The sequence below is a fragment of the Martes martes genome (genome assembly GCF_963455335.1).
Source record: "Martes martes genome assembly, chromosome: 7".
Classification (NCBI taxonomy): Eukaryota; Metazoa; Chordata; class Mammalia; order Carnivora; family Mustelidae; genus Martes; species Martes martes.
In genome coordinates, this window is record NC_137894.1 from 97,331,761 (window position 1) to 97,359,004 (window position 27,244).

The 27,244-nt window shown below is 41.7% G+C and overlaps 1 protein-coding gene across 1 annotated transcript in view; it reads right to left on the bottom strand.

Annotated features, from left to right (window-relative positions):
* Nucleotides 1-27,244, bottom strand: part of NIN (ninein) — a 94,687-nt gene that overhangs the window by 15,294 nt on the left and 52,149 nt on the right. Inside the window, exons 9-26 of the mRNA XM_080807323.1 lie at nt 27,053-27,220; nt 26,432-26,568; nt 25,980-26,120; nt 25,555-25,729; nt 22,991-23,101; nt 22,489-22,578; nt 20,325-20,463; nt 18,396-18,517; nt 16,607-17,112; nt 13,615-15,762; nt 12,209-12,334; nt 12,027-12,096; nt 10,406-10,621; nt 7,576-7,689; nt 4,416-4,538; nt 3,235-3,348; nt 2,302-2,448; nt 564-743 (exon numbers count right to left, since the gene is read on the bottom strand). Coding sequence (XP_080663449.1) covers nt 564-743; nt 2,302-2,448; nt 3,235-3,348; nt 4,416-4,538; nt 7,576-7,689; nt 10,406-10,621; nt 12,027-12,096; nt 12,209-12,334; nt 13,615-15,762; nt 16,607-17,112; nt 18,396-18,517; nt 20,325-20,463; nt 22,489-22,578; nt 22,991-23,101; nt 25,555-25,729; nt 25,980-26,120; nt 26,432-26,568; nt 27,053-27,220 — 4,827 coding nt within the window. The remainder of the gene's footprint in view (nt 1-563; nt 744-2,301; nt 2,449-3,234; nt 3,349-4,415; nt 4,539-7,575; nt 7,690-10,405; nt 10,622-12,026; nt 12,097-12,208; nt 12,335-13,614; nt 15,763-16,606; nt 17,113-18,395; nt 18,518-20,324; nt 20,464-22,488; nt 22,579-22,990; nt 23,102-25,554; nt 25,730-25,979; nt 26,121-26,431; nt 26,569-27,052; nt 27,221-27,244) is intronic.

Below are 27,244 nucleotides of genomic sequence, written 5' to 3' on the forward strand. Positions count from 1 at the left end.
GTAAAATCATTGGCAAGTAAATGATAAATTATACATTCTTGGGGCGCCTGGGTGGCTCAGTGGATTAAAGCCTCTGCCTTCGGCTCAGGTCATGGTCCCAGGGCCCTGGGATCAAGCCCTGCACTGGGATCTCTGCTCAGCAGGGAGCCTGCTTCCCCCCCCCACCCCCCCTCTCTCTGCCTGCCTCTGTCTACTTGTGATCTCTGTCTGTCAAATAAATAAATAAAATCTTTAGAAAAGGGGGGGGCACCTGAGTGGCTCAGTAAGTTAAAGCCTCTGCCTTCGGCTCAGTTCATGATCCCAGGGTGCTGGGATCGAGCCCCGCATGGGGCTCTCTGCTCAGCGGGAGCCTGCTTCTTCCTCTCTGTCTGCCTCTCTGCCTACTTGTGATATCTGCCTGTCAAATAAATAAAACCTTTAAAAAAAAAAAAAGTATACATTCTGAAAGTAAGTCTGCCATGGCAGAATACTCAAATCCACACCCTAGAGCCATTTCGATCACATTTTCCCATCAAACAAAGTATTTTCAAATCTATGCCAGCAACTGCAGCTTTTCAAGTTACCTTGTCCCGGGAGTGCGTGAGTTCAGCTCTGGTGTTCCGCACCACGGTTTGGAGTCTCTCGTTCTCCTGCCGAAGTAGCTGTTGTTCCTCCTTTATCAGATGATCCATCTTGTCCCAAGTCAGCTTTGGCTGCTGCGTATGGAATCCTGGTGGATGGGTGGCTGTTTCTGGGGCCCGGTTCTTAAAGAGCAAAGGGCAGAGTTAAGCCTTAAAAACAAGCTCATTTCTGTTTTGAGTGTATTTAACTCAATGACAATAATTCTTAGCATCTTTCATGCTTCACTTTTTCTAATGGAGGTGTGACTGTATGTTGTATACATAGATATAAAAACAGTATTTTGGGAGTTTGATTTTTTTTTTTTTAAAGATTTTATTTATTTATTTGACAGACAGAGATCACAAGTAGGCAGAGAGGCAGGCAGAGAGAGAGGGAGAAGCAGGCTCCCCGCTGAGCAGAGAGCCCGATGCGGGGCTCGATCCCAGGACCCTGAGATCATGACCTGAGCCGAAGGCAGAGGCTTTAACCCACTGAGCCACCCAGGCGCCCCTGGGAGTTTGATTTTTAAAAGGTTTGGAGATTCTGCTGAAAATGATCTTTGGCAAAATGCCCCAGCAAATCTAATAGGAAAGATGACTATAGGGCAAGTCTGATTCTATAGAGAACCCAAGTGTATAGAGATCGATGGCCTTAAAAATTGCTTCATCCTTATGAAGGTAACGCTTTGGGCCCCAGATAACTATCCTTTTGGTTAACAGAGGACACAAAGGGAACTTTAAAATGCACGGCTAACTTGAAAGCCTTCACAAGCTAAACTCTTTTCACATTTGCAGTCAGATCCTTTTTTTAGAATCTAAAGCACATACTGTCCATGTAATTGAGGCCTGAACTCCAGAACATGCTTTTAGCTATCAGAGCGTTTTTTTTTGGATCCTGGAAAATGCTTTTAAAAAGGTAACAAGTAGGTAAGCCTTTTGCTTTTTAAGCCAAAACATGAAAAAGAAAAAAAGTTACAATTTCATTTTGAGGAAGACATCAGCCCAGAAGTAATTTTAAAAAATGGAAACAACTATTTTCCTTTAACAAAATAAAAAATAAAAAGGAGGCACTTAGATGGCTCAGTGGGTACAGCATGAGAATCTTAGTCTCGGGGTCATGAGTTCGAACCCCACGTTCGTATGTAGCCTACGTAAAAAAAAAAATTATATATATATATATATATAAAAAAGATATGAAATAACTGGATTAAAATAACTGTCCTACTTTTACAGTAGGCAAAACTCTTAACATCTCCACAGGGCTGACATCAATAACACCATTTTTCATTTCTATGCACACAGGTGAAGCAGCATTTTGATATATTAAAATAAGACACACTTTATACAACATCAAAGTGTTTTAGTTTTGTTACTACAAAATAACTCAGCATGGTCTTCTGTCTTGCCCATTACAAAAAACAACCTTGTCACTGTGGTTCCATTTATTTGAAGTTCAGAAACAGGCATCCCTAACCTATGGTGGCAGAGGGCAGAGAAGTGGTTCCCTTGTGGTTACCAACCAGAGAGGAGACCAGAGAACCTGCTGGGTGCTGGAAATGGTCTGTATTTTGAGCGAGGAGGTGTTTACACAAATATAAACATATGCACATAATAGATAGGTATGCGCATAATAGATAAGTTATAGACTTAAAACTTGTGCGCTTTACTGTATAAAGTTATACCTCAATAAAAAAGAAATTACCTTGTCACCAGCATTCTGAAGTTGCTTATATAAAGACATCACTTCTTGTTTTAAAGCCTCCTTTTCCTGCTGAGTCACTCGTAGGTCAGATTTAATCAGTGACATTTGCAAGTTTACATTCTGCAGGGTGTCTTCTAAACTCTGAACCTGCATCATAAGAACAATCTTACACTTGACACAGATCCTCACGGTCCCACCAAACATGTCCAGGAATGAATGAGCTAGGACAAGAGAATTCCAAGGTCCCTTCTGTTTCTTTTTATTTATATACAGCTTTTTTCAGTAGCTTAGTGGAAACCCCAGATATTATGTATATTTACAGGATGCAATATTTAGGTCAGTGATGAACTGTGCTCTGGAACAGGGTCTTGCTGATAGCGTCATCTGGTATATTACCAAGTGGTATCTCACAGAACCAATGAGACCAACTGGCATGACAGAAGATGGCTTTACTCAATTTTGTAGAGATTGTGTTTTAGCCAGTGGTGTTGGTTTGTAAAGGATCTCTTAGTTAGAAATGAAAATATGTAGCTGTCAGAAAACTACTCCATGCTAACATCTAGTATATATTTTAATTAAAAATAATTTAAATTTGTAAAAGCAAGGTTGATAGAGATCTTTAATAGGGCATGAATCAGCCTTAGAAACCCTTTTTCTAAATGAGAAAAAAAGCAGTCCTTTCTACACATTATTCTCAAGCTTTCATCAGTAATCTCATAATGATGAGATAATCTCATAATTCTAACAATGAGCTTTGAGGGAACTGTTCAAATTATTTCATCATACCATAAACATGTGACAGGTATTAGTCAAGTTGCATCATCTGAGCCCTCGTTGGCCAATTCCACCTGGAATATTCTTTCTACTGGGAGTTCTGCTGGAATATCCAGGAAAATATTAACTGGGCAGATGAAACAAGAATTGGCCACATACCTTTTCCTGTGAAGCCACGAGTTGGGACTTTAAGGTTTCACTCTGGTGTTCCCAAGACTTCTGTTCTTGCTTCATAGTAGCAATTCTGTGCTCTAAAAGACTTGATTTTGCCAACTGTTTCGGGAAAAGAAAAGAGGGAACAGGGCTTTTTGCACACATATCTAGCCTTAATTTCTGTACTGCTGCATATACTGAAAAGATCAAGCACCGTCTGTTTACATGGGGGAGAAGGGCAAGGTCAAAGAAAGGTGTCTTCCTGACTCCCTTTCTACCTTCAGTTTTGAGGAGTCTCTTCTTTTTGGCGATTTCCATTTTTCTCTCTCATTGCCTCATTGTGGGTGAGAAATGGTAGGCTGGAAGGCAATCAGAAATTTCAAGAGGCCCCTGGGTGGCTCAGTTGGTTGGGTGTCTGACTCTTGATTTCAGCTTAGATCATGATCTCAGGGTCGTGAGATTGAGCCCCGAGATGGGCTCTGCACTGGGCATGGAGCCTGCTTGGGATTCTCTCTAGGCCTCTCCCCCGCCTACAACCTCCCCACCTCAGTCTCGAGACAGTACCATATCAGGAAAATATGAAATGCCTATCAAGGCCTGTGGGACAAATGTAGTGTTTGGGGATTTGCTAGGGAAAATAGAAAAAAAGTGTCAAAGGAATGGATCTCAGATTATGAAAAGAAACGATATTTACATTACATGTTAATAGTGATATATCTAATAATATACATTAAGGGGCACCTGGATGGCTCAGTCAGTTCAGGGTCTGACTCCTGATTTTGGCTCAGGTCATGATCTCAGGGTTGTGAGATTGAGCCCCAGGTTGGGTGTGGAGTATGCTTAAGGTTCTCTCTCCCTCCCCCTCTGTCCCCTGCCTCTGCTCATGCTCTCTCTCAATAATAAGTAAATGTTTAAGTAATATACATTAAGTAACATGGTTATATATTAAAATGAGATAAACTACATATTACTATATATATAATAATATAATTATTAACCAACATAGAGGCCTGTCAAAATCATGACCTTGGGAATTCTTAGGTCACATAAGGCCAGCTGAAATGTTGTTCTACTAGGAGACCTTGGAACAATTAGGCTAAAATGGGAGGCCCATATGCCATTGTCCAGAGAAATGCTCATTAGGGTATACACCATATAATAATGGTAAAATGTCTTATGTTTACTACCTTATCCACACAGCTATTTAATTCTTCATTCAGAGCTTCCTTTTCTTTCAGCAGTTTTTCATTGTAGCTTAGAACACTAGAAAGTTTTTGCTGGAAGTCGGAGAGATCAGGACATCTGTGCAGCTGTAAGAGATAAACAATCCCATCACATCTCATGGCTGTGTTTATAAAGAGTATTTATAAACAAGGCTTTTTCATTGTTGCTGCTATTTCCTATCTATATAGATATTTCAGAGGACATATAAACTGAGGGGACTAAAATTAAATTCAACAGAATGCTCCCTGCTACATTCTCTCCATTCTCCAATCGACTGCCAAAATGTCTGCCCAGAGAGATTCACATAGACAGATACGGTTACATCATGGTCCTTGCTTTGTTTCACCTTCAGGGCAAAATAAGTAATATACCGCCATTCTGTCATGACTTTAACTTGTGCACATATATAGCACAGTACATTTTCCTCAGGCTTTTTTTTTTTCCCCAATGCGGGGCTCGATCCCAGGACCCTGGGATCATGACCTGAGCCGAAGGCAGAGGCTTTAACCCATTGAGCCACCCAGGCGCCCCTCCTCAGCTTTTTTAACAAGAAAAAAATCTTTTTCAGAAATCTCAGTCAGGGGGCACCTGAGTGGCTCAGTGGGTTAAAGCCTCTGCCTTCGGCTCAGGTCATGATCCCAGGGTCCTGGGATCAAGCCCCGCATCGGGCTCTCTGCTCAGTGGGGAGCCTGCTTCCTCCTCTCTCTCTGTCTGCCTCTCTCCCTACTTGTGATCTCTGTCTGTCAAATAAATAAATAAATAAATAAAATCTTTAAAAAAAAAAAAAGAAAGAAAGAAATCTTAGGACTATAGAATTGGCATGAACAAAGTACAGTGAATCAATACAAGGGCAAGTCTTACAGCTAAAACAGTGACTGTTTTTCAGTTTATTCCACGTGCCCTTCCCTTTGGAAGAAGCCAAAACTGACTTGCTTCAGAAAATGTCCAGTGTGGACAAACTGGCTTTCTCCTCTCTACTGAAAACAAGTCAAACCAAGTTTCTGTTCCATTTCAGCACCTAACTTACAAGCATTGACATTCTGGGCCAGATAATTCTTTGTTGGGGAGAGTGTCCTGTGCACTGGCGGATGGTCAGAAACATCTTTGGCTTTACCTAGTAGATGCCCGTTGCACTCCCTTCCCCACATACCAGTTGTGAAAGCCAAAAATGGACCTAGACATTGCTAGATGTCCCAGGGTGGGGGAGTAATTCCCACCTCCAATAACAACTGCTCTAAAGAGAATGACTGTTTCTTATACTTTACCCTTTCCCATAGTTCCTACATTTTTAATTTCCCTCTGTTTCACTTGGCTTTCCCATCTTCAATTCTTTATTATTCGTTATGATTTTATGGTCATCCTTCTACTTCCTACCTTACGTTCCTTTACATTCACTTTAGGAATAATATGACAAACCGACTCTGAGGGTTGAATCTCATCTTCAGCTGACAACAAATCCAGCATCCCTTACATATCTAAAGTTAGAAGGACATAGTAAAATGTATTTTAGAGTACCTGGACTTTGGTTGACTAGAGGACCTGTCTCCTTTGCTCACTACCTTGCTTCCGCCTCCCCAGACCCTCACAAAGTCTGGTGCCATTTTGGGTGTAGAGACTGGTATAAGACTTCTGCTGATGCTACTCTTGTTTCTTTTCTGCGCAACAGAGAATTTCTCACTCACGAAGTATTTTACTTGTATTAGGTCCTACAGAGCCGCACATACTTCCTATGTCCAAACTGTATGTCATCAACAATGGGCGGATACTATCCCACTGTTGGGATCCAAAAGAGCCCAGGGGCCGTGAAACACCTTCTACCAGAGGCAGACAGGGCTCACCATTTTTCCACTTCACTATTTTTACCAATGTAAAAAATAGACAATAAAAATGTGCCATATAATGTCCTCCCCATGCTGCTTTACTCCCCCCATCCACTCCTCTTCTTCTGATCTCTAGCTTAGTGAAATCACAAAACACGTACTTCTCTTGCTATGGATCTGGAGTCCACCACTAACCATCTTAAAGGCTGCACAACAGATTTTCAAGAGGTAAAGGAGAATAGTATGCCCACAGTAATTAGGATGAACTTGGTAGTAACAGCTTTGGAATACTTATGCATCAACAGAAAGGCCTCATGAATTTTAACTTCTGGAATGTTTATAATGGCAGACAGCTTCTGTTATGGCAGAAGGCTTATACTTTGCATAGCAGCATCTGAGTCGAAAAGTTCTTATAAAGCTCCTATCAGGTATCAATCATGTACGGGGGACACAAATTCCCTGGAAGTCTTACAATCCTATTAGGAAATCAGTCAACTACAGATCAACACAAACAGAAAACTCAGCGGTGGAGACCCAGTATTTCAGCATGCAGAGGACACCTTTATTCTCATAAGCTGAACAGACACAAGTGAGAAAATTTTATAATCTAAGGATGTCATAATATCAAAATAAACCTTTAGTGAAGCAAATTTAAAAAAAAAACAGAACCAAATTCTCCTATTCATAAATCGGGATTGCTCAAATCCTATACCCACTGAAAAGTTCAGAATAAAGAATAAAATAGGGCAACATTCAGGATGTAACTTTAAGGTGAGCCCTCTTTTATGTTTAAAATTAAGTCTGTTTGGAACTTTGAAATAGGCTTCTTAAAGCCAAGTTCACAAGTGAGACTGCATCCCTGATAATGTTCTAGAATCTACTCTTTAGTCCAAGATTGAAGCCTCAAACTTAGTGTAAGAATAAAGGGAAAGAGGGACGAGCTCCACGTGTGTCTTACAAATCTAGATGCATAGTTATTAAAGTTAAGAGCAAGAAAGTCGCTTTCTTTTTAGACACACTTCTATTACTTTATCACCTGGCTGGAAGAAAGCAGAACAAACTTCTTAAACTGAAGTGGTTGTGACTGATTTGTAGTAATAGAACTTCAGTCTGCCACATATGTAAGTTACACACTAGAACAGCATTTAGAGAATTGGCAATTGGAGCCCTGGAAGTGGACTTGTCCTGCAAACCCTCAGGACTCCGTAGAAAGGACATCCGGTGGCTGGAAAGCCAGACCTTCAGGTACCATATTGTTCTATGAGCCTCCCCGACGCCCACTCCAAGCAGCAAACAGTCTTACTTGTTTCATTTGCTCCAGTTCATCTTTGAGAAGGAGGTTTTCCTGTTCCACGATATGAGTCTGGATTTTAACTTCAGAAAGTTCTGCCTCCAGAGAAGACACTAAAGTAGAGGACTAAGACGAAAAATTAGGAAGTCAAGACAAAGGCATCTTCACGTAGCCTGGGGACACGTACGAGGCTCACAAAAGGCAGAAGTCAGGGAACCCAAGCCCCAGTTCAGTAACAAGCTCTGAACCAAAGCTATCCTCTGAAGGGCTGGGTACCTGAACGGTAGGAACTTGATTTCTGAGATGGGTGTTGCGGGTTTCTCTACTGCAAAGTTACTTTCTCCTGGGGGAACATAGTTTGAGACTACAAAAATCATGTTTCTCCTGAAACTTCTGTTTGTTTTAGTTTCTCTCAGTGGATTTTGTCTACAACACTTATTACCCTCGTGTTGGCCTGATGACCTTCTTTTTCCTTCTTTCTTTCTACATTCATTAATTGGAATTCTACTGTGAAGAAGAGCTGTTATTTCTCCCCCATTTATTTAATCAATTTTTAATATCAGGATGTGCCCATACATATTTCATTTTATATTTATCTTATGCTATACTAGAATTATTTATTTTGTTGATCAAACCATTCTAGCTTTGGCCAGTAAGAGCTCCTTCAGGTGGGGATTTGTGTCCTTTTAATGTGCCCTTCTTTTTTTTTTTTTTTAAACACTTTTTTCTTTTTGGCACCACGAGGTATTTGGGCTCATCTTGAATCTTCCCTGCTCCGGCCCTGGAATAAATCATTTTTCCAAGGAGCTCTGGTTTCTTCTATAGAAGAATGGTGTTTAGAAACCAAGATTTGGACACTCCATCCATACACACACATCTCTATCTCTGTGTCAATCTGTATATATACTAAGAAACATGAGTTTATACTAATGCCTTAAATTCCAGTCCAACACCAGAAGATAGTTTCCCCACTTTCCTACTTGAAGCTTCCTTCTCCAAAAGTGAGAGACTCAGTTCTGTTGCCTATAATCTATTTACTTATTTACTCACTTCTAATATATACAGTTTCAGAATTACTAACTTATCCCCCATGAGAAACACATTTATGGACTACATTATTATAGCATTTGTGTACACTTCTATCTTTAGCCCTACAGTATGGAGTCAGATAATAATTTCCAAATGACTGAATTCTTTTCTTCCCTATCGTAATTACATTATCCATTTATAATACGGTTAGGTTCATTTCTTAAGTGTTTGCATTCCATGTTGGTATCCCCTGCCATCTTGATTGATTCTAATTGTGTTTCTTTTGGGGTATGTGAAGAGTTTGGAAAACACTGCTATGATTCCTTGAGTCAGAGCTATGCGAAAAGATATACTCCCTTCCTTCCTCCCTTTGACACCATTCCCATTCCTCTCTTCCGTCCCTTTCCCATCTACCCACTATAGGTAACCTTATCTTTAGTTTCTGGTTTATCATTCTTGGGTTTCTTTCACACAAATGAGCAAGTATATGTGTATTTTTTCACGTCCCCTTCTCTCTTACATGAAAGAGGCATCCTATACTCTTGTGCTTTTCTTTTTCACTTAACAGTATGTCCTGGAAATAATTTCATATCAAGTAGAAGTCTCTCTTTCCTTCTCTCCCTTCCTTCCTTCCTTTTATAGCTAAATACTACTTTGCGCTGTGACTGCATCCACATTTATTCAACCATTCTCCTATATATGAACATTTAGGTTGTTTCCAAGCTCTGTGCATATGAATATTCACACTGTTGGAGGTATACTTTTAGGGTAAATCCCTAGAAATAGTATTGCCGGGACAAATGGTAAGCCATATGTAATTTTGATAAGAATTAGCAAATCTCCCTCCAGAAGGATAACCTCAGTTTACAGCCCCACCAGCAATGTATAAAAGTGCCTGCTTCCCCAAAGCCTTGCCAACAGAAAGTCCTATTTTTAAATTGTTTCCAATCTCATAGGTGAGAAAAGATGTATCAGTGTTGTTTTTATTTGCAGTTTTCTAATGATGAGTGATTTGGGGCATTTTTTCTTAAAGATTTTTTTTTAAATTTATTTGAGAGAGAGAGTGTGTGCATATGACCATGGGGTGGACAGAGGGAGAGCCCCACATGGGGCTTGATCCCAGGACCCTGGGATCATAACCTGAGTTGAGGGGAGACACTGAACTGACTGAGCCACCCAGGTGCCCCAAATCCATGGATTTTTAAAAGTTCTTTACACAGTAGGGATATTAGCCCTACTCTCTGCAGTATGTGATGTAAACATTTTTCTCCCAGTTTGTGAATTATCTTTTGACTTTATGGTATTTTTTTTTTACCATGAACAAAAATTTTGATTTTTTTTTTTTTTTTTGGCCTCTGGTTTATGAGTCATAGTTGGACAGCTTTTTTCTATACTATGCTTAAAGACAAATTCATTCATGTTTTCTTCTAGGACTTATGCAGTTTTGTTTCTGATATTTAGACTCCTTACCCAATTAGAGTTGGTCCTTACGTACTGTACAAGATATGCATCTCATTTTATCTCTTCCCAAATGTCTACTGAGTGTTCCAGGAACCGCTCATTAAAAAAAAAAAAAGAAAACTCCATCTTTACCCCAGTGATTGGAGAAGGTACCTTTGTTATATACTAAGTTTCCATCTGTGCTGGGGTCTAATTCTAGACTTTCTAGTCCATGTATCTATTTGCCCATTCATTTGCCAGTACCACACTGTTGTAATTATTAAGACTGTATATGTAAGAAATTTAATACCAGCATTGCTTTATTTCTTGGGATTTCCTCCCCCTCGGGCTGCAGGGCGGCTCTCCTCCATACCTGGGCTCTACATTGTTCCAGTTCTTCTTTCAGGTGAGACTCTCGTTGTTTCCACTCCTCAAATGCACTGGGTCCCGGCTCTTCCTCCTCCTGGCACAGCATTTCCGCCAGACGCTCATGAAGTTCCTTCAGTTCTTTCTCATTCTGAGAGTTCTTTTGGCTAAGTTCAGAATTTTCCAAATCCAACTCTTGGTTTTTGGTTTTTAATTCTGAAATCTAATTAAAATTGAGATAAGTTTTAAAAATGAGTTACCCCACGTCTACTAAAAAACAGATATAGAGACTAACTGGTTCTTCCTCCTCTGTAGATAAGGTTTTCTACATAGATACGTACACACGCACACACTCCACCCCCCACCCCGGTACTAACAGAACGAATACAGTACTCGTTATTACAAATTCCATCAGTTGGGAAGTGGATGAGGAAGTGAGAGACCCTCGGTTCAGTCTAACTGCAGGGGGATAGCACTGTTCACAGCTGGGTCTGTCTCCTTCCAGATTGCTTTCTGTGTATATACAAAACTCAAATGCACATAGAGGTTTTTCTCCTCTTTAAAACAAAAATAGGAATCATTTCAGATGTTTGGACAACCTGCTTTTTTCCACTTAGTCTCTTGCAGACTTTTATCTTCCTAAGTCAGTGCATTTAGAAACCACCACATGCTCTGTTTTTTAGTGGCAACAGCATATTCTATGTGTCAAGACATTCCATAACGTATTTATCATTTCCACATTGACAGACATATAGGACTGTTATTGTTCTTTTAATTGTGAAGAAACAGAATAATCTTTTGAAAAATGATACCATTTTGTATTTAGGATCATTTCCTTAGAAGTGGGGCCGCTGGGTTAGAAGGTCTGCATACACGTCGCTGTTTGGAGAGAGATCCCCAAAGTGTCTTCCTCACAGTGCTACCAACTTATACTTCTCCCCAAAATGTATGAGTACACTGAGTTCTTCACACCCAATTATCCGTCTTTCAACTGGATTTTGCCATTTATTTGTAAGAGTACAGAATATATTTTGGATGTTAAGACCCTGTCTGTTTCAAGTCCTGAAAATGCTCTTTTCTTAGGATGTCCTTGTCTTTTGGCTGTTTCATACACACCCTTAAATGCCCTTTCCCTGCACAATTGCCTGTTGTTATACAAATCGGGTGCCAAATGGCACAAGCTATCAGAATATACTGTAATTCTATGCAAAGACATACTGATGAACCATTACTCTGTATCTGTGAAAATTGTGTCCTTAACTTTCTGGTTTCAATCATGGTGATGAAAGAGGAAGGAGTTAACATTACATGAAAGAATGTGAGGGATAGAGCTAGTATTTCATAGAAATGGTATTAGAGGTATCATCTCCCCATTCCCACTGGTTATAAAGCTTATATTAAGCACTCAGAATCTAGAAGTAGTATATATATTATGATATTCACCAAAAAATAGAAACCTAGTTTAGAGTCAGCATGGCGTGAGTTTCCATTCTGGAACTCTGGATTTACAACTTTACTATCATTAGGTACATGCTCTTCCAGTAGCATATCCTATAAGTTTATAAATTACAAATAAGGAAAATTTCAGAGAATCAAGAAACACTGGGAAATACTAAGTATCTCCTTACCTGTTTCTTTAAACTTTCGACCATCTTCTGAACTGCAGCTTTTTCCTGTTTTACAGTTTCTATTTTTTGCCTAAAGGGACAGTGAAAATATAACCTAAGAGTTAGCCTTTAAAAGTTGAAGGAAGCAAAACAGTTTTAGTCCTTGCAAAAATGCCTTAAGAAAATTTAAGTATATGTCTTACCACATTTCTTCCTGAGATCCATTTAATTTCCCTAATTTCAGGTTAGAATTGCTATCTTCTTCATTCAAAGTAGTAATTTCATTTCTCAAAATAGAATTTTCTTCTTGAAGCTTTTCAGATTCATATCTGAATTACAGAGATTAAAAAAAAACAACAAAACAGTTGTAACAAGGCAGTCATCTGGCATCTTTGGAAAATGCTTTCTAGTAACTTCCAATAAAACAAGTTTTCCATGCCAGTTAGAAAGAGAAGTCTAAATTAGTAGACTCTTAGTAATGGAAGTCAAGCTATGACATATTGACTCATTTCTTTTGGGAAGTTAAGAATTTCACGAAAAGACGTTAGGGAAGTGTCTCTAAAACACTTGAGCATAGAGATAGGAATTGAGACTCTGCCCACCAAAGTTGCTAATTTTCTCAGTGGCAAGCATACTGCTTTGAGCAGATAACTTCATTTATCTCAGTCTCAAGTCCTACTTGCTCCGGATGGGAATAAGCCTATTACTTAAGCTTATTAGCTTTAGTTACAGGCCTCAGGTTTCCTAGAGAAAGAAAATTCACTACATAAATCAAAAGACCACACTGAAATATGTACACTCATGTTTACTTTGTAATTTCTTTTCAGCTCATTATATTCTGATTTTTAGAACTTCAAAATGGTCTGAAGAGGAAAAACTACATCCAGAATTACTTTGTTTCATATCAAGATATTTCAGAAACATGTAATATTTTACAAGGTTTTTAAAAACCAAATTTGTTAGAAGACAAATTTATAGTATATAAAGTCAAGAGAGCAATGGTTCAAATTAGTCTTATTTCTGTCTTTATTTTGAGCACATTTATTAGAATCTGATAGCTCTTCAGTAAAATTCTACATTCTACGATAAATTTCCATTGTTTACAGAATACCAGCATGTACTTCAACTGCTATCAGTGAAAAACTATACGCCACAAGGCATGACCTTTTCCTTCTATGAGTACAGGATCAGAGTTCTGACCTTGTCAAGTGAGTTAACAATACACAAAAGGCATTCTCCTAGAACATGTTCCGCCACATGACAAAATAACACTGAGCCAAAAACCAAACCGAACCACTATCAATCCAAATGAGACACTAGAGAGGAGTTAAAGACTTGACGTACACTGATGAGGCACATGGTTAAATGGCAAACACTCTCCACTCCGACACGGCAAACGAACGACACGCATCTCCTACGGGGGACGGGAGCGCCTCCTAGGCCGGGTTATTCTACTTGTTAATACGACACAGAAGCAGAAGGAAGTCTACAGTAGTGCTCTCTCCTTGAAGACTAGCAGGTTAGTTTCTCTAGGCAGAGCAAGCAGTGGGAGTTAGATGTGGTGAGTTGCTCTCGGGAGTCCAGGGAGCTTAGAAGGTACATACGTTACCTCAGAAGTTCAACTTTCTGTTGCATCTCACTGCACGTGCTTTGCAAGTCGTGCATCATGGCCTTCAGCTCTTCCTCGTTTTCTCCTTGACAAGGTGCATCCTTCTGCCTAACTACAGCAGTGACTCGCTCCCTCAACTTCCTGGTCAGCTCCTGCAGCTTTTCCTTCTCCAGTTCTAACTCTGCTAGCGTGGCCTGACGCTGCAGGTGTCTGTCTTGAAGGCCTGGGAGAGCGGCGTCTTCCTCCTCTGGTATAACCGGGCTCTGGACACGGGGCCTTTCTCGACGTGTCCGGATCGTTCTACGCAGCCAGGAGATCTCACGGGCCTGTACTCTTTCCAGGAGCTGTGTGTTCTCCTGCTCGAGGTACTGGTTTTCTTGATAATGTTCCTCTATAACATGGTGCACGTCCATCATCTTCGCTGCACGCTCTTCCGGGGTCTGACGGAGTTCGAGTACCTTCCCGTCGGGCGGGGCTCCAAGGGCAGCAAAGGGGGCCTCCCGGGAGGAGAAGCAGTCCCGCCGCAGCCCGGCGCCAGCCTGCAGCTTCTCTAGCTTGCCCTGAAGTCTCAACACCAGAACATGCAGCTCCTCGTTTTCTCTTTTGACCTCCTCGTAGCTCTTCTCCAGGCTAAGGAACGCGTCCGTCACCTCAGCCGCCTTCTGGAGCTCGTCCTGCAGTTTGAACACTTCCGAAGCGAGTTCTTTGTTGCTCTCTAGGGCTTCATCGTAGCGCAGCTCGGTCACTCGCAGCTCCTCTTGGAGGCAGTCATTTTCCCTGCTGGCGTCTTCATACAACAGTTTATACTTGGGGGAAGCCTCGGGGATTCGCTCAAGCATCTTCAGTTTCTTCTTCAGCACGCAAACATCAAAGAGCAGGTCCTGTTTCTTTTCGGAGGCTCGACTGCAGTCTGCACGTAGGATTGTCAGTTGTTCCTTAAGCTGACAAATCTGATTCTGCAGGTCCCACGTCTCAGTCCTGGTCCCTTCGCTATTTTCCAGCTCGGAAAAGCTCTCCATCGATGCTTCAGACTCCTGCATCTTGACCTCCTGTCTCTGAGCAGAGCTCGTCCCTGGACTGCCCAGATCCTGGGCCTCATCGTCCGGGAGGTCACTGAGGACGCACCGTGGGCTCACACCTTCCACCTGTTTCATCTGGTTTTGCAGCAAGAAGGGCTCTGTTTGTTCCACAGAGTTTCCAAATAGGCCAGTCGCTGGCTCCTCTGAACAAGAGGACGTTACCGACCCCGGCTCTAATGTTTGCAGCTTCTGTCGCAACCTCGAAATTTCCGTGGCCATTTTCACATTTTCCTTCACCGCTCGCTCGTGAGCTCTCTGCAGGCTTAAGAGGACATCTCCATTTTCTTCCAACAGCTGCTTTCCTTGCTGGAGCAGGGACATGGCTCCACTTCCGTCCGCCTCCTCCCCTCCTGCTGCCTGGCAGCCAGTCTCTCTCCTGGACAAAGGACAAGCCACCTGCTGCATTTCCTTAATTTTGTTCTGAAGCCTGGAGATTTCGGTGCTCATCTCCGCCCTCTCTCGGTCTGCTTTCTCACAGGTCACTCTGTGGACACTCTCCATGGCCTGAAGCTTGGACACCATCTCCTGCCGCTCCCGGTCCCGTTCTGTGGCGAGCTTCTCCAGCTGCTGGCTGGCCAGCGGCTCTGAGGTCCCCGCCCGGCCCGGGACCGGCTCGCTGTCCCTCAGCTCCCTTTCCCGACTGCTCTTCAGCTCGAGGATCTGGTCGGACAGGAGGCTCTGCTGACTCGCTGACACGTTTCTTAGATCTTCCAGGTCTTTGAGAAGCTGCTCCCTCTCAACAACCATACTATTCAAATGTTCTTTGTAGGTTTTCTCCAGCATCTCTCTCTCCTGCGTGAGGACCAGAGAGGTTGCTTTCTCTCTTTGGAGAGTCTCCTTCAGCTGCTCCTGGGCTTCTGCGCACTCCTGGGTGAGCTCGTCCTTCTCGAACTCCCACTGGGATCTCTCCTCACGCTGCTGCTCTAGGAGCTCCTTCAGCTGTTGGCGGTAGCGCCCCTCCAGGCTCCGCAGAGCGTTCTCACATCTCTCAGTGACTTTCTGACAATCAGCCTGAAACTGGGCTTCTATCTGACAGGTTCTTCTATTACACTCAGTCTCCATTTTTTCCCTAAATGTAGTCAACATACAGCATTACTGAAACTGCCACCAACTCCAGAAGCAAACAAAACATATTTTCCCATGCACAGAGGAAGCTGCCAGGCAAATAAATTTAAACGCTTTCTAAAAACGGTCTTCACTTATTCCTACGTAACTGATTTCTACAGAGACAGGATCTCATTTCTGAGGGCTATGACGGGCAACCATAATCAATTTATAAGACCTACCTCTCTGTCTGCATTTAGAGGGAAAATTGAGACACGGACTTCCTTGACATACTCCTGGGTATATTTGTGTGTGGGAAACGTAAACTGATATTTCACGTCAATGATCAAATGCATATTAACCTAATCTGTAACTTGGGAAATATATAAAATTCCTTCATTTTAATTAAGTACACACTGGAGGACAGTAGTCCTGTAAACCATACCTATTAACATAATCATTGTTTTTCCTTCTTGTTTAATAAAGCAGCACCCAGTGAATCAGAGTATGAAGCATCAAATTCTTCACATGTGCTTGAGATTTCACATGAGGAAGGGAAGCACAAAGCAGCATTTCATACTTTTGGCAGCAACAGAACTTTACCCAGAATTTAGCTCACAAATAGCGTTTCTCAAACACAACAATTATTCTCATCTGGAACCTGAAAGGATACTTGTTGATATAAGAAATACGGTCTTTGAAAAAAAACACAACAGTTCCAATAATTCCAGGATAGGCTTATGTCTAAACAATGGCAAAATGGGCTGAGAAACTAAAGAGCCTAGTCAAAGTCACCCTACGTGACTGGAACTTCTGGTGCCCCCAAGGGACAGTGCCCCAGGCTTCTCCATTTTCCCCTATTTTCTTACCTTCCCTCTTGAAGTTCCCTTTGGTGTTTCTCCAAGAGCTCTTTTCGCAACTCCTCTTTCTCAAGAGTGTGCTTCTCCATCAGGCTTTTAAGCTGCTCCTGGTGAAACTGCTCTAGTTCCTGAGTCAAGCCTCTCACCTTCTCTTCTGTCCAGGCGCCATTTTGAATGAGTCCTTCTCTCTCTCGGTTAAAGCTTTCCTCTGCCTGCTCCAGGCGAGCCTTGAGTTCCAATTCGTGTTCCAACCTCAGCTTCTCCTGCAGGTGAGTCTTTTCCTCCTCCCATTTCCTTTGCAGTTGTTTTTTCTCGTCCTCATGTCTGCAGATAGTTGTATGCTGTGCCTCCCTGAGCACCACCGCCTGACCCTGAAGTTCTGCTAGTTCACTTTTAAGGTCACTTATTTGTTTTTCCAACACATGCACTTCATTCTCATACTTTTGCTTCATGTTCTCTTGCTCCTGTTCATAGGCGACCTTGGTTTCATCTAGCTGCTTTTCATAATGCTGCACCTGAGGTCAGAAAGTGAAACCACCACAGTGTTATTCAACTCAAGGCTGTGGAAAGGTGACAGGGGCCATGGCCACTTTTTGCCTATGAGACATTCTTCAGTTTTCCCATTTTAATGATTTGAAAACATATCAAATAAGATATATTTGAGTCAGGCATGGTTTGCTTTCCTTTTTAACTTCATTGAATCTTTATTATTTATTTGAGATGTTATTTATTTGAGAGAGAGCCTGCACACATGCACATGAGCAGGGGAAGGGGGGGCGGAGCAGAGGGAGAGAATCTCAGGCGGACTCTGGACTGAGTGGGGAGTCTGATGCAGGGCTCCATCCTATGACCCTGGGATCATGACCTGAGCCGAAATCAAGAGTCCGATGTCCTACCAACTGAGCCACCCAAGTGCCCTAAATTTTATTAGTTTCAGAACAACTCTTAAAAAAATGACTAGACTTTCCCATAGATACCATCTGTCTTCCCAGGCATCCCATCCAGCTGTAAATGTAGGGTGTTAAAATAATTAAATTCAAGCATTTCTTGAACGCTGATCATAGGCACTCGGTGGGCCTTGTGGGGACCCAAAGTGAGATAAGATATAGTCCTGCCATCCAGGGGAAACCACCCTAGACATGGTTTTGACAAGTACAAACAAGCATACCACAAGGCAGAATGAAAAATATAAAAGGTCTAGGAAACAAAGCTACATTGTAACCTGGAGATCCAAAGACGGAAAAGAAATCACATTTGGTCAAGGGTATTTGGGAATGGGTTCATGCAAGAGGTAACATCTGATATAAACTCTGAAGGGTAAGGAGACTCTTAAGAGTAGGAAAAAAATAACATAGCATGTAATAGCATGAACAAGAGAGGACAGTTTCATGGAGAACAGTGAACTCCTGGTTTGACTAGAGAAGAAGGTAAAAGAGAAGACTAAAAATATAAGTTGAAGCAACATGGTGGAGGGTTTTGGAGGCCAAGATTCAGAACTTGTACCTAATGCTAGCTATATCAAAGGGCTTTTTTGGTTTTAAGATGTTTTGGAACCAGCTGGAAATAATGTATTGGCCTTCAAGTTCCATGTTTGCTAGGTCTGAAGATAATACATTTTGGAGAAACTCTCTCCTAGGAAGAAAAGTCCTCAGGCTCTGCTTATGAAACCATCCTGAGCTACCAGACGCATGAGGAAATGTATAGAAAGTGATGCTCTATGAGTAAAAAGAATTAAGAACATCCTTCATGCAAACGCTTGTCAGAGCTCAAAGAAATGTACAGGATAAGAAGGACTTACTTTATCTTCAAGTTCCAGTCTCAAGTGACACAAGTCCCTGTGATGTTGTTCTTTCATCTGTTCAATGACCAGCTCCGCCTCGATGCTCATGTTCAATGGATTGCATTCTTCAGAACTGAGCCCTAAAAACACATGGGATCTGTTGACCCTGTGGCAGGTTCTTTCAGTAACACAACTGGCATCTGAGGAAGGGACGTCCAGCTTAAGGGATCATTTTTAGGCTAAATTACCCCTAATGAGATCTACTAGGATACCATAAGAACCCAAGAGGCTTCTTGTTTTCAAGCATTAAAAATGAAGGTGAATGGGCAGTACTGTAAGATTCTTTCATGGATAGACTCTGTGCCAGACCTTAACAGATTCCATCTTTTTGAAAAGTATGCAGGTAGGGGTGGAAATTGTTGTTTAAAGATGACCTTCTAAATGAAAATGCCACAGAGTGAGGTAATTCGGTGACACCAACCCACCTTCTATCCCATCCAACAAATACTATGGAACAAACTAGCAGAGGGGCAATGTGGTAGAAGGCGCCTGGAGGCATTACCTTCATGGGTCAAGATCTCCAATCCACCACTCAGTTACAGAAGATCGAGTATTACAATATTGGTTCCCTATGGTGCAAGTGGAACCCCATTTTCAATTATCAGCTCAAATTTTATAAATACAGGGCACCAGTTAGGAACCTAGATATAGGCAGTTTGGGAGAAAAATTCTCAACTCATACATATGGGTTCACTTCCACAACTGCCCATGACGATGACTGAGAACAACACTGAAATGTGAAGTGAAAATTAGAGGCTGAGGCAGTACACAAACAAAATGATGATGTCTAATACTATGTGGAAGTCTCTGAAGGGAGGGGATTCAAAAAGGCTTTTCGTGTGGGGGCCCACAGGCAGATAGGAGAAAGAGCCTGTCTGGCACCTGGGATTGTCAGTCTTGCCTTGGGGTTTCTTTTCATATATTGTTTCTTTTCAGGTGGCATAGCCCCAATGTGAGAAGTGATACTTGGGGTGTAAGCCTCCCTAAGATGGCACAGCTTCACACGCCTATGAGGAGAACCCCCAACACTATGAAGAAAGTCCCAGGAAAGCTTCTGAGATACATCATATGATCAGCTGGGTTCCATCCTCACACTACAGTAAAGCTACTGATCACATACTCAGAACCACAGGAAAGGTCTTCCACTCTCTCCCAGTCCCCTCCCCAATCCCTTATTTATTCTAGAATGAATAGATAAGAAGAGGAATAAACAAACCTTCTAAGAACCTGTACTTCTGTAGCAGTGGGGAAGACTATAACAGAAGAATTTATTATGAGCCCTTTCTGAAATGCAAACTCAGCACAGGAAGGAGGAAAAGAGCTAATAATGAATGTAGCAGGGCTAACTCTGCCTTTCCACCTCACCACTCAAAATCCTCCTCATAGGCACAGTCAACCAACATTGACTTATTTGTTATTTTACAGAGGCAATGCTGGTATTTAGCACAGCCAGCATAAGAAAACCAAATTCTGGTTTCCGCTTGGCCTATTCTCCAAAACCATAACCATACTGGTGAGGCACTCAAGAAAGGGAGGACTCCCCAACAGCTCAGTGTCTGAATTCTAATGCTCCCAAGGCTTTAGACTCTCAGACCTGTGGTCAGTTGTTTTTGTTTTGTTTTTTAAAATAAAACAAATATCCTTGTGGTTTGATTTTTCCATTCTTTTGTTGATATCCATAAAAATCAGATAGAAATATTTTCATAAAGACTTTAAAGACAAATGAAAAAATAGACCACAAGTGAAATAGCTCAAGAAAATAGTACTGCCAGGTTTTTTTGTTTTGTTTTTGTTGGTTGCCAAAGTTGTGCAATTTTACATTCAAACATGGCCTTAAAAGCAAAAACTGAAGCCCAGCCTCTGAAAAGATGATGTCAAATGGCTTACCCTGGTCAGGCTCAATGCAACCCCCATTAGCATCGAGTTCTTCGGACAGTGAGTTCTTCAAGGGAAGTCTCAACACTTTGCCTTGTGTACGAAATTCTTCCAGCTCAGACTGGAGTTCATCCACTTGGTCTTGTAATACCTTGAATTTAAAATCCAACAGTAGTCTTATATGTGACAGCAAAAGCACAAGCAGCGAAAGACAAAACACACTGGACATCACCAAACAAAAAACCTTTTGTTTCGAAGGGTCATGACCGTAAGAAGACCACCCACAGAGTGGCAGAATAGTTTTTGCAAATTATGTGGTCTGACAAGGGACTTGTAACTACAATATATGAGCCTACAATATATAGTTACTACAACTCAATAATAAAAAGACAATCCATTTAAAAATTAGGCAAAGGATGTCAGATAGATCTTTTTCCAAAAGAGGGATGCTGATAAGCACTTGAAGAGATACTCAAAGGCTTCGTCATCAGGGAAATGCAAATAAAACACCCAGTAAGGTACCACTTCATAACCCCAAGGGATGGCTCGACTCCAAAAGCCACAGCCAGAACAACTATTGGCAAGGATGTGCAGAAACTGGAACGCTCATATTGGTGGGAATGTAAAATGGTGCAACCCTCTTGGGAAAAGTTTGGCAGTTCCTCCAAAGGTTAAACATGCAGTGATCTTCTAACCCAGCAATTCCCCTCCTAGCTAGATACCCAAGAGAAATGAAAATGTAGCCATGCAAAAACTTACATACAGATATTCACAGCGGCATTATTCATAACAGACTAACCCCGATGTTCATCAACTAATGAATGGATAAATAAAATGTGTATAACCATAGAAGGGACTACAACACAGCAATAAAAGGAAGGAAGGGCTGAGGATGAGCCATGACAATATTATGGTTAAGTGAAGGAGGCCAGCCACGAATGACACGTATTATATGATTCCATTTACATGAAATGTAAAGAACAGGTGAATCTACAGAGACAAAAAGTAGATTATTATTTGCCTAGGGAGAGATTATAGCTAAGTGGAGTGGGAGTTTCTTTTTGGGGGGATGAAAATATTCTAACCTTGACTGATTATGGCAATGATTGTATAATTCTGTGAATATACTAAAAGATACGGAACTGTACACCTTAAATGGATGAATTGTATGGGTGAATGGTATATAAATCTATTAAAAAAAAAGAAACATTGAGTGAATCTGGGGAATTTGGGGAGATAGAGATGACAGATTTTACTAAAGAAATCGTAACTTTGAAGATCTATAAGGAAAATACCTCTACTTGATTAGCGCCTAGAATCAAAACTTAATTGTAAAAGTGGCACTAATGTTTCATTTCTTTTCTCAAAATGTGCCCATGTATTTCCTGGGAAGGCAGGCCATGAGTGCCCTCATAAGGATGTGATTGTTTTCCTTGTTTCTGCATGAGTACAATTTTCATCTAAAGTAGTTATTAGAACTGTTATATTTACCCTTGTTAAGAGCCACAAGTATTTGTGATTTAAGGAAAAAAAAAATCCCAAATTCCTAAACTTAGGAGAGTTACTTAAAAAAAAAAAATCAAAGATTCCTATTATTTATAAGGATGTTTTTGTCTTTTCTGGTAGGAATGTATGAGGATTTACTGGCTGAAGACTTGAGTGGTTTTGCTTCATTTGCATTTTGTAAATAAAATAAGGAATGTATTCAGAAAAAAAAAAAACCCAAAAACCACAGGACAAAGCAAATTACATCAGATTAGGTCTGCAGTGTTTGATTAAGAAAGGCTCATTTTGGAATAAGCCCATCAACATGACCATGTTGTATTTCTCCACTTGGAATGAAATGATATTCTCCTCTAAGCACTAGCAATTTCTGACCTAGATAAAGCAGACTTAAATGCAGTTTGCATGATTTCCTAATATTTTGGGGATACAGCTAACGTTTGGGTAAGTGCTTCCTAGGTCCAGGCTCTGTTCTAAGCGCTTCACAAATATTCACCCATTGACTCTTCACAACAAGCTACTGAGCGGGTACCCTCATGTTTCCCGTCTTACCAATGAGGAACTGAGGTGCCCACAGATTATTAAGTGACCTGCCTATGGTCACTAGTAAGTGGTGAGGTGGGCCTTGAACCCCGGCCCTCCTGCACCTGTTAGGTTCTCCTTAGTCACTCACCCTGCACTGCTGCTCATATTCATTTCTCATCTGTGTCAGCCTCTCCTCTTGCAGAAAGAATTCAGCACTGCTGGGATCAAGGTCACCAAACTAGAAACAGAGAAATGGCATAGTTTTCATTTTCCCCAAATATCTCTCTTGGACCTTTAACCCACCAAAAGTCCCAGTTTCTGGTGTTCACCCAGAGGATGGTCTCTTGACCCAAAGGATGGTCTCTTAAGTATGAAAGGAATGGGACATTTAAGCAGAACATTACCAACTGCATGATGGGAAGAAAATACTAGAGCGATATGTTCAGCTAAGGCAGGGATCACTTCTCAGCGCTGGGCAGTATTTTCCCTCGTATCCAAGCTCTGAAATTATATCCCTGGCAAACTGACGGCCTCCTTGAGCCATCAAAATACTTCCCTAATAGAAACTTCCGCGGGGGCGTTGCTTCTGCGCTTTTGAGTGAACTATACTTTGGGCTGCATGTCAGGAGATCAAATTTAAACAGATTTACCTTTTCGGCTAGCACGTTTTCCAAATTTCGCTGGAGTTTGTTTGTCAGATTCTCATACTCTGCCAACTTCTCTGCATTTTCTAGAAGCTCATTTTCTAGACGATTGTTCTCCTGAAGAAATTTGGAGAAATTAAATGGGCACAGAATTAAAAATAAGCAAAGGGTTGAATCTTTTGGGAGGATGCATAAATTTGTGCTCTGGATTGAATTTGTCCATCTTGAAAGTTTCAGTAGATTAGAGAGGACAAAAATAAATATTAAAAAATTGATATTTATCTTATAACCCAAAAGTCTACCTCCTCTTTCTTTGACCCTACAGAACGATGCTGTCTAATTCGGTAGCGACTAGCAGTCATGTGTGGATAGTGAGCACCTGAAATGTGGTTATATGAGATACACTCTAAGCGTGTAAAATACTCACCAGACTTTGGGGAGTTACTGCAAAAATGCAAAATGGCTTAATAATACTTTTTGTATCTTGATTATGTGTCAAAGTAATGTTTTGGAGATACTGGATAAAATAAAAATAATTCGGGATTAAATTCACCTATTTCATTTTATGTGGCCATTTGAAAATTTTAAGTTACATATTTGGCTTGCATTGTATTTCTATGGGATAGTGTTGCAATATAGTATTTATTGACATGAAAAACATTCTCAATATATTGTCAAAATTGGTAGCAGGATACCTTGTTCATCTGATAGCAAAAAAGAACTCAGAAAAATTTAAAAAGGAGAATAATGAACATCGCTTTCATTTACTGATGATATAGTTTGATTTATATTTACAATTTTATTTTGGCTTAAAGATATAAAAGCTACACATAAAGATTTTTCATTACTTGTACGTTTAAATTATTATAATAAAATAATACATCAACTGATGTCACAAAAGATTTTTTAACCTGTATGTATAATAATTGTTAGAGAGATTTCTAGTCACATTTGCTAAAAAAAATAAATAAAACCTCCCAGACGTGCATTTTGACATACGTTCTTGTTCCAGTGTTAAAGGCTGATTGGAAGAACATTATTTTCAGAGTATATTCTGCCAAAAGAATATAAAGTCAGTATATTTTTAATACATTCTAGTTCACACCCTCACATAGCAATATGGAATAAAAAAAGAATGTGCTTGAAGAGTTTTTTTTTTCTTAAAAAAAAAAAATCACCTTCTCTCAAAATGCCAGTTCTAAAACTCTAATCTTTCAAAGTATGTCTAAATTTAGATGTCAAAACAGTTAGGAGTGATCTCTGTGTATCAGGCCTGTGCTGGTGCTCTGGAAACTTAACAAGTCAGATTCTGTTACTGACCACAAGGAAAACACAGTCTGGACCGTGGGGAGGGAGACAGATATAGATACAATCATCTACGATGCCTTATCTTCTGGCAAGAAAAAAGCAAGCATCATGGGAATGAAAAAGTCATGTGGTCGGCCATGTTGGAAAAAGCAGTGAAGGAGCCTAAAAGCCCACTGAGGAACCGAGAGAGGTGAGGGCAGGTGGGGGCCTACTGGCAGTACCTATGGCTGGAAAAGCAGGAGGCCAGGCTCCCTTCCAGGGGCCTTCAGTGCTACCAGGCTGCACTTTAAGGGTAACAGCATGTTCTTCAGTCAGTTCTTAAGTGAGGTAACTCTGGTGGCTGGGGGTTGCGTAGATGGAAGAAAAGGTGCACAGAGGTCAGCTGAGAAATTCTGACGAATTTGAACCTGTGCAGAGGCTGCAGACACGGAGAGGAAGGGGATAAATCTGAGAGACCTTTCAGAGCATCAACAGATCTGAGAGACCGACGAGTGAGGACGACTGAGGATCTTAGCTTCTGTGACAACACATGGTAATGATGGAGAATAAGGAGGAAATTCCAAAAAGGAACCAATTTGATGGTGAGAGTGGGAGAATTCACTCAGTTTTTGATGTGTGGAATTTCAGGAACAATATTTCATATTCTATGTATATTTATTACCTTCCAAACTCCACATATTTAAATATGCTCTGAGGTAGACATCATAATGACGCCATTTTGGGGCATCAGGAAACAGGTTGGGATAATGTGATCAAGCTTTTCCAGTAAGTAGTGGTATCCAGAATGGAACTAGGCAGTCTGACTCCACAGCCAACCCCCTTTAGACTACACTGTACCATATCAGAGTCCAAGAAAGAGAAAGATCACTTCCTCTCCTGAGACACAGGAAAAGAGAGGAGGATGTGCAAGGCAAAACCCATATTTGGAAGCAAAGAAACAAAGCTGTTGAGCCCTGTGTGGCAGGAGACAATGCCATCTGCTCTGACCTGGGGTGGGAGACAGGGAAGGGAGAGGGCATTGACCAGGTGGAAGGGGGAAGAACAAGATACGCTAATCAACACTGTCGGCAAACCAGAAGCCTGGCTCCTCCTGAAATCTGGATCCCGGCAGGGGCTTGGCCATGCCTGGGTCATGACCAGCAGGGCAAACTTCCAGGAATCCTGAGACTCAGTCATGTACAGACCCGCCCTCTTACAGAGCCCTAGTTTTCCGGCAGTATCCCCAGCAGGGCCACAGGCCAGAGACCTCCTAGGAGGATTACCTTTAAAGAGAGAGCGAGGCGGTCCCGGATGTAGTTCTCTTCCGTTTTTGCCTTTTCGATTTCCTGCTCAAGTTCCAAACGCTGCTTGCCCACCTGCTGCAGGATCTGTTCTCTCTCCTTCCGGAGTTCATTCTTTAAGGCCGCTATCCGTTCCTTGTACTCTTCATCCAGTTTCCTGTGAGAAGGGAAGACCAACGAGCTGCCATCGAATCCCTCAGAGGGCCTCTGTAGATCCACCAAAAATGGAAACACAGGGTCACAGAGACAGGAACCTCCTTGAAGGATCTCATGTGTCCTGCTTTCCTCTAGGCTTGACTACACCTACGTCGCCCCAGCCCGGGTGTGGCCATGCAGGTGGGCAGGCTGAGTCCCACCTTGAGGGGCCGGGGTGGCGGGAGGGAGGGCCATGGCCCTACTGGTCACACCTGAGGTTGTACTCATTCCGCCGCTCTATGGCTGCGTGGTGATCGTCCACCTCTGAAGCCATGAGAGTCTTGAGCTTCTCAGCCTTGTCCAGATCTGACCGTAGCTTCTCCTTTTCTCTGACCACTTGGTCAACCCGCTCCCTAGAAGGAGGAAGAGACTGAGTTCAAGAGAAACTGTCTTGAAGCAACAAGGAGACCCAGAAAGGCTCTCATCTGGCTGGCTTCGACACAAAGTCAAAACCAAGACAACCCAAACCCTTCCAAAACAGAAAGACATTTCCACGGCCCCCTTCAAAAGCCTAATGCAAATCTAAGTGCTACCTGGTTTCCACAGTAGTGAGGTGCAAGGACTTGAGCCACATGTGTGCACAGAATGCGTCCCGGGCATCTAAAGGACTTGTGGCTCGAGTGGGAAAGGGGACGGGGCAGGTGAAACCTTCTACTCAACTCACAGCAAATGCCGGATCTCAGCCTTAAAGCTGGCCAGAGCTGCCTGGTGGATGCCATTTTTGGTGACCAGAAGTTCATTTTCAAGAGCCAGTGTCAATTCTGTCAGGTTGACATTTCCATCAAGGCTAAAATCCAAGGCCTAGAAATCACAAGTTGAAGACGATTACAGGTTCCGTCCTCTAAAGCAGAAGCAGGGGAGGGCATACACACTCAGAGAGGCAGACTGTATAGTCAAGAAGCTGGATAATTATGTCTCTTTAGTGACTGCTTAGGGACCATCTTCATCTAAGTTCCCTCTAAGGAAAAAATAATGTACTTATTTGCATGTTTAAAAAAATATTATCTGGCACTGTAAATAAGTACAACAGTATGACTCTAATCTTTATCAACCAGAGATCCATTAAAGAGCATTGCACTGGTCAATAGTTTATGATTTACGAACATGGAAAGTAGTTAGCAACAGACTCCTGGTCACACGGGGTAAGAAAAGTGATCTCTTATCGCTGAGATCTTATGAAAAGAAGAATCATTAAGGAGAAATCAAATCAAATCAGTTTCAAAAGTCCTGGAATTTTTCAACCCTTCCCCAATTTGTCCTATTTGTCCCACGTTAGCTGCCATACCTTAAGGATCTCCTGGCTGTTCTCAATGCCCTCTTCCTGCCAGGAGTCGAGTATCTTCTCCACCGATGCATAGCCCATCCCATCGTCCAGGCAGGAGAAGACCCGAAACCCAATGGTACTCGTCATCACCGACGGGGTTGTGGTGCGTCGGCCACTCTCATCAAAGGACTGGAAGAAGAAAGAGACTTAAGC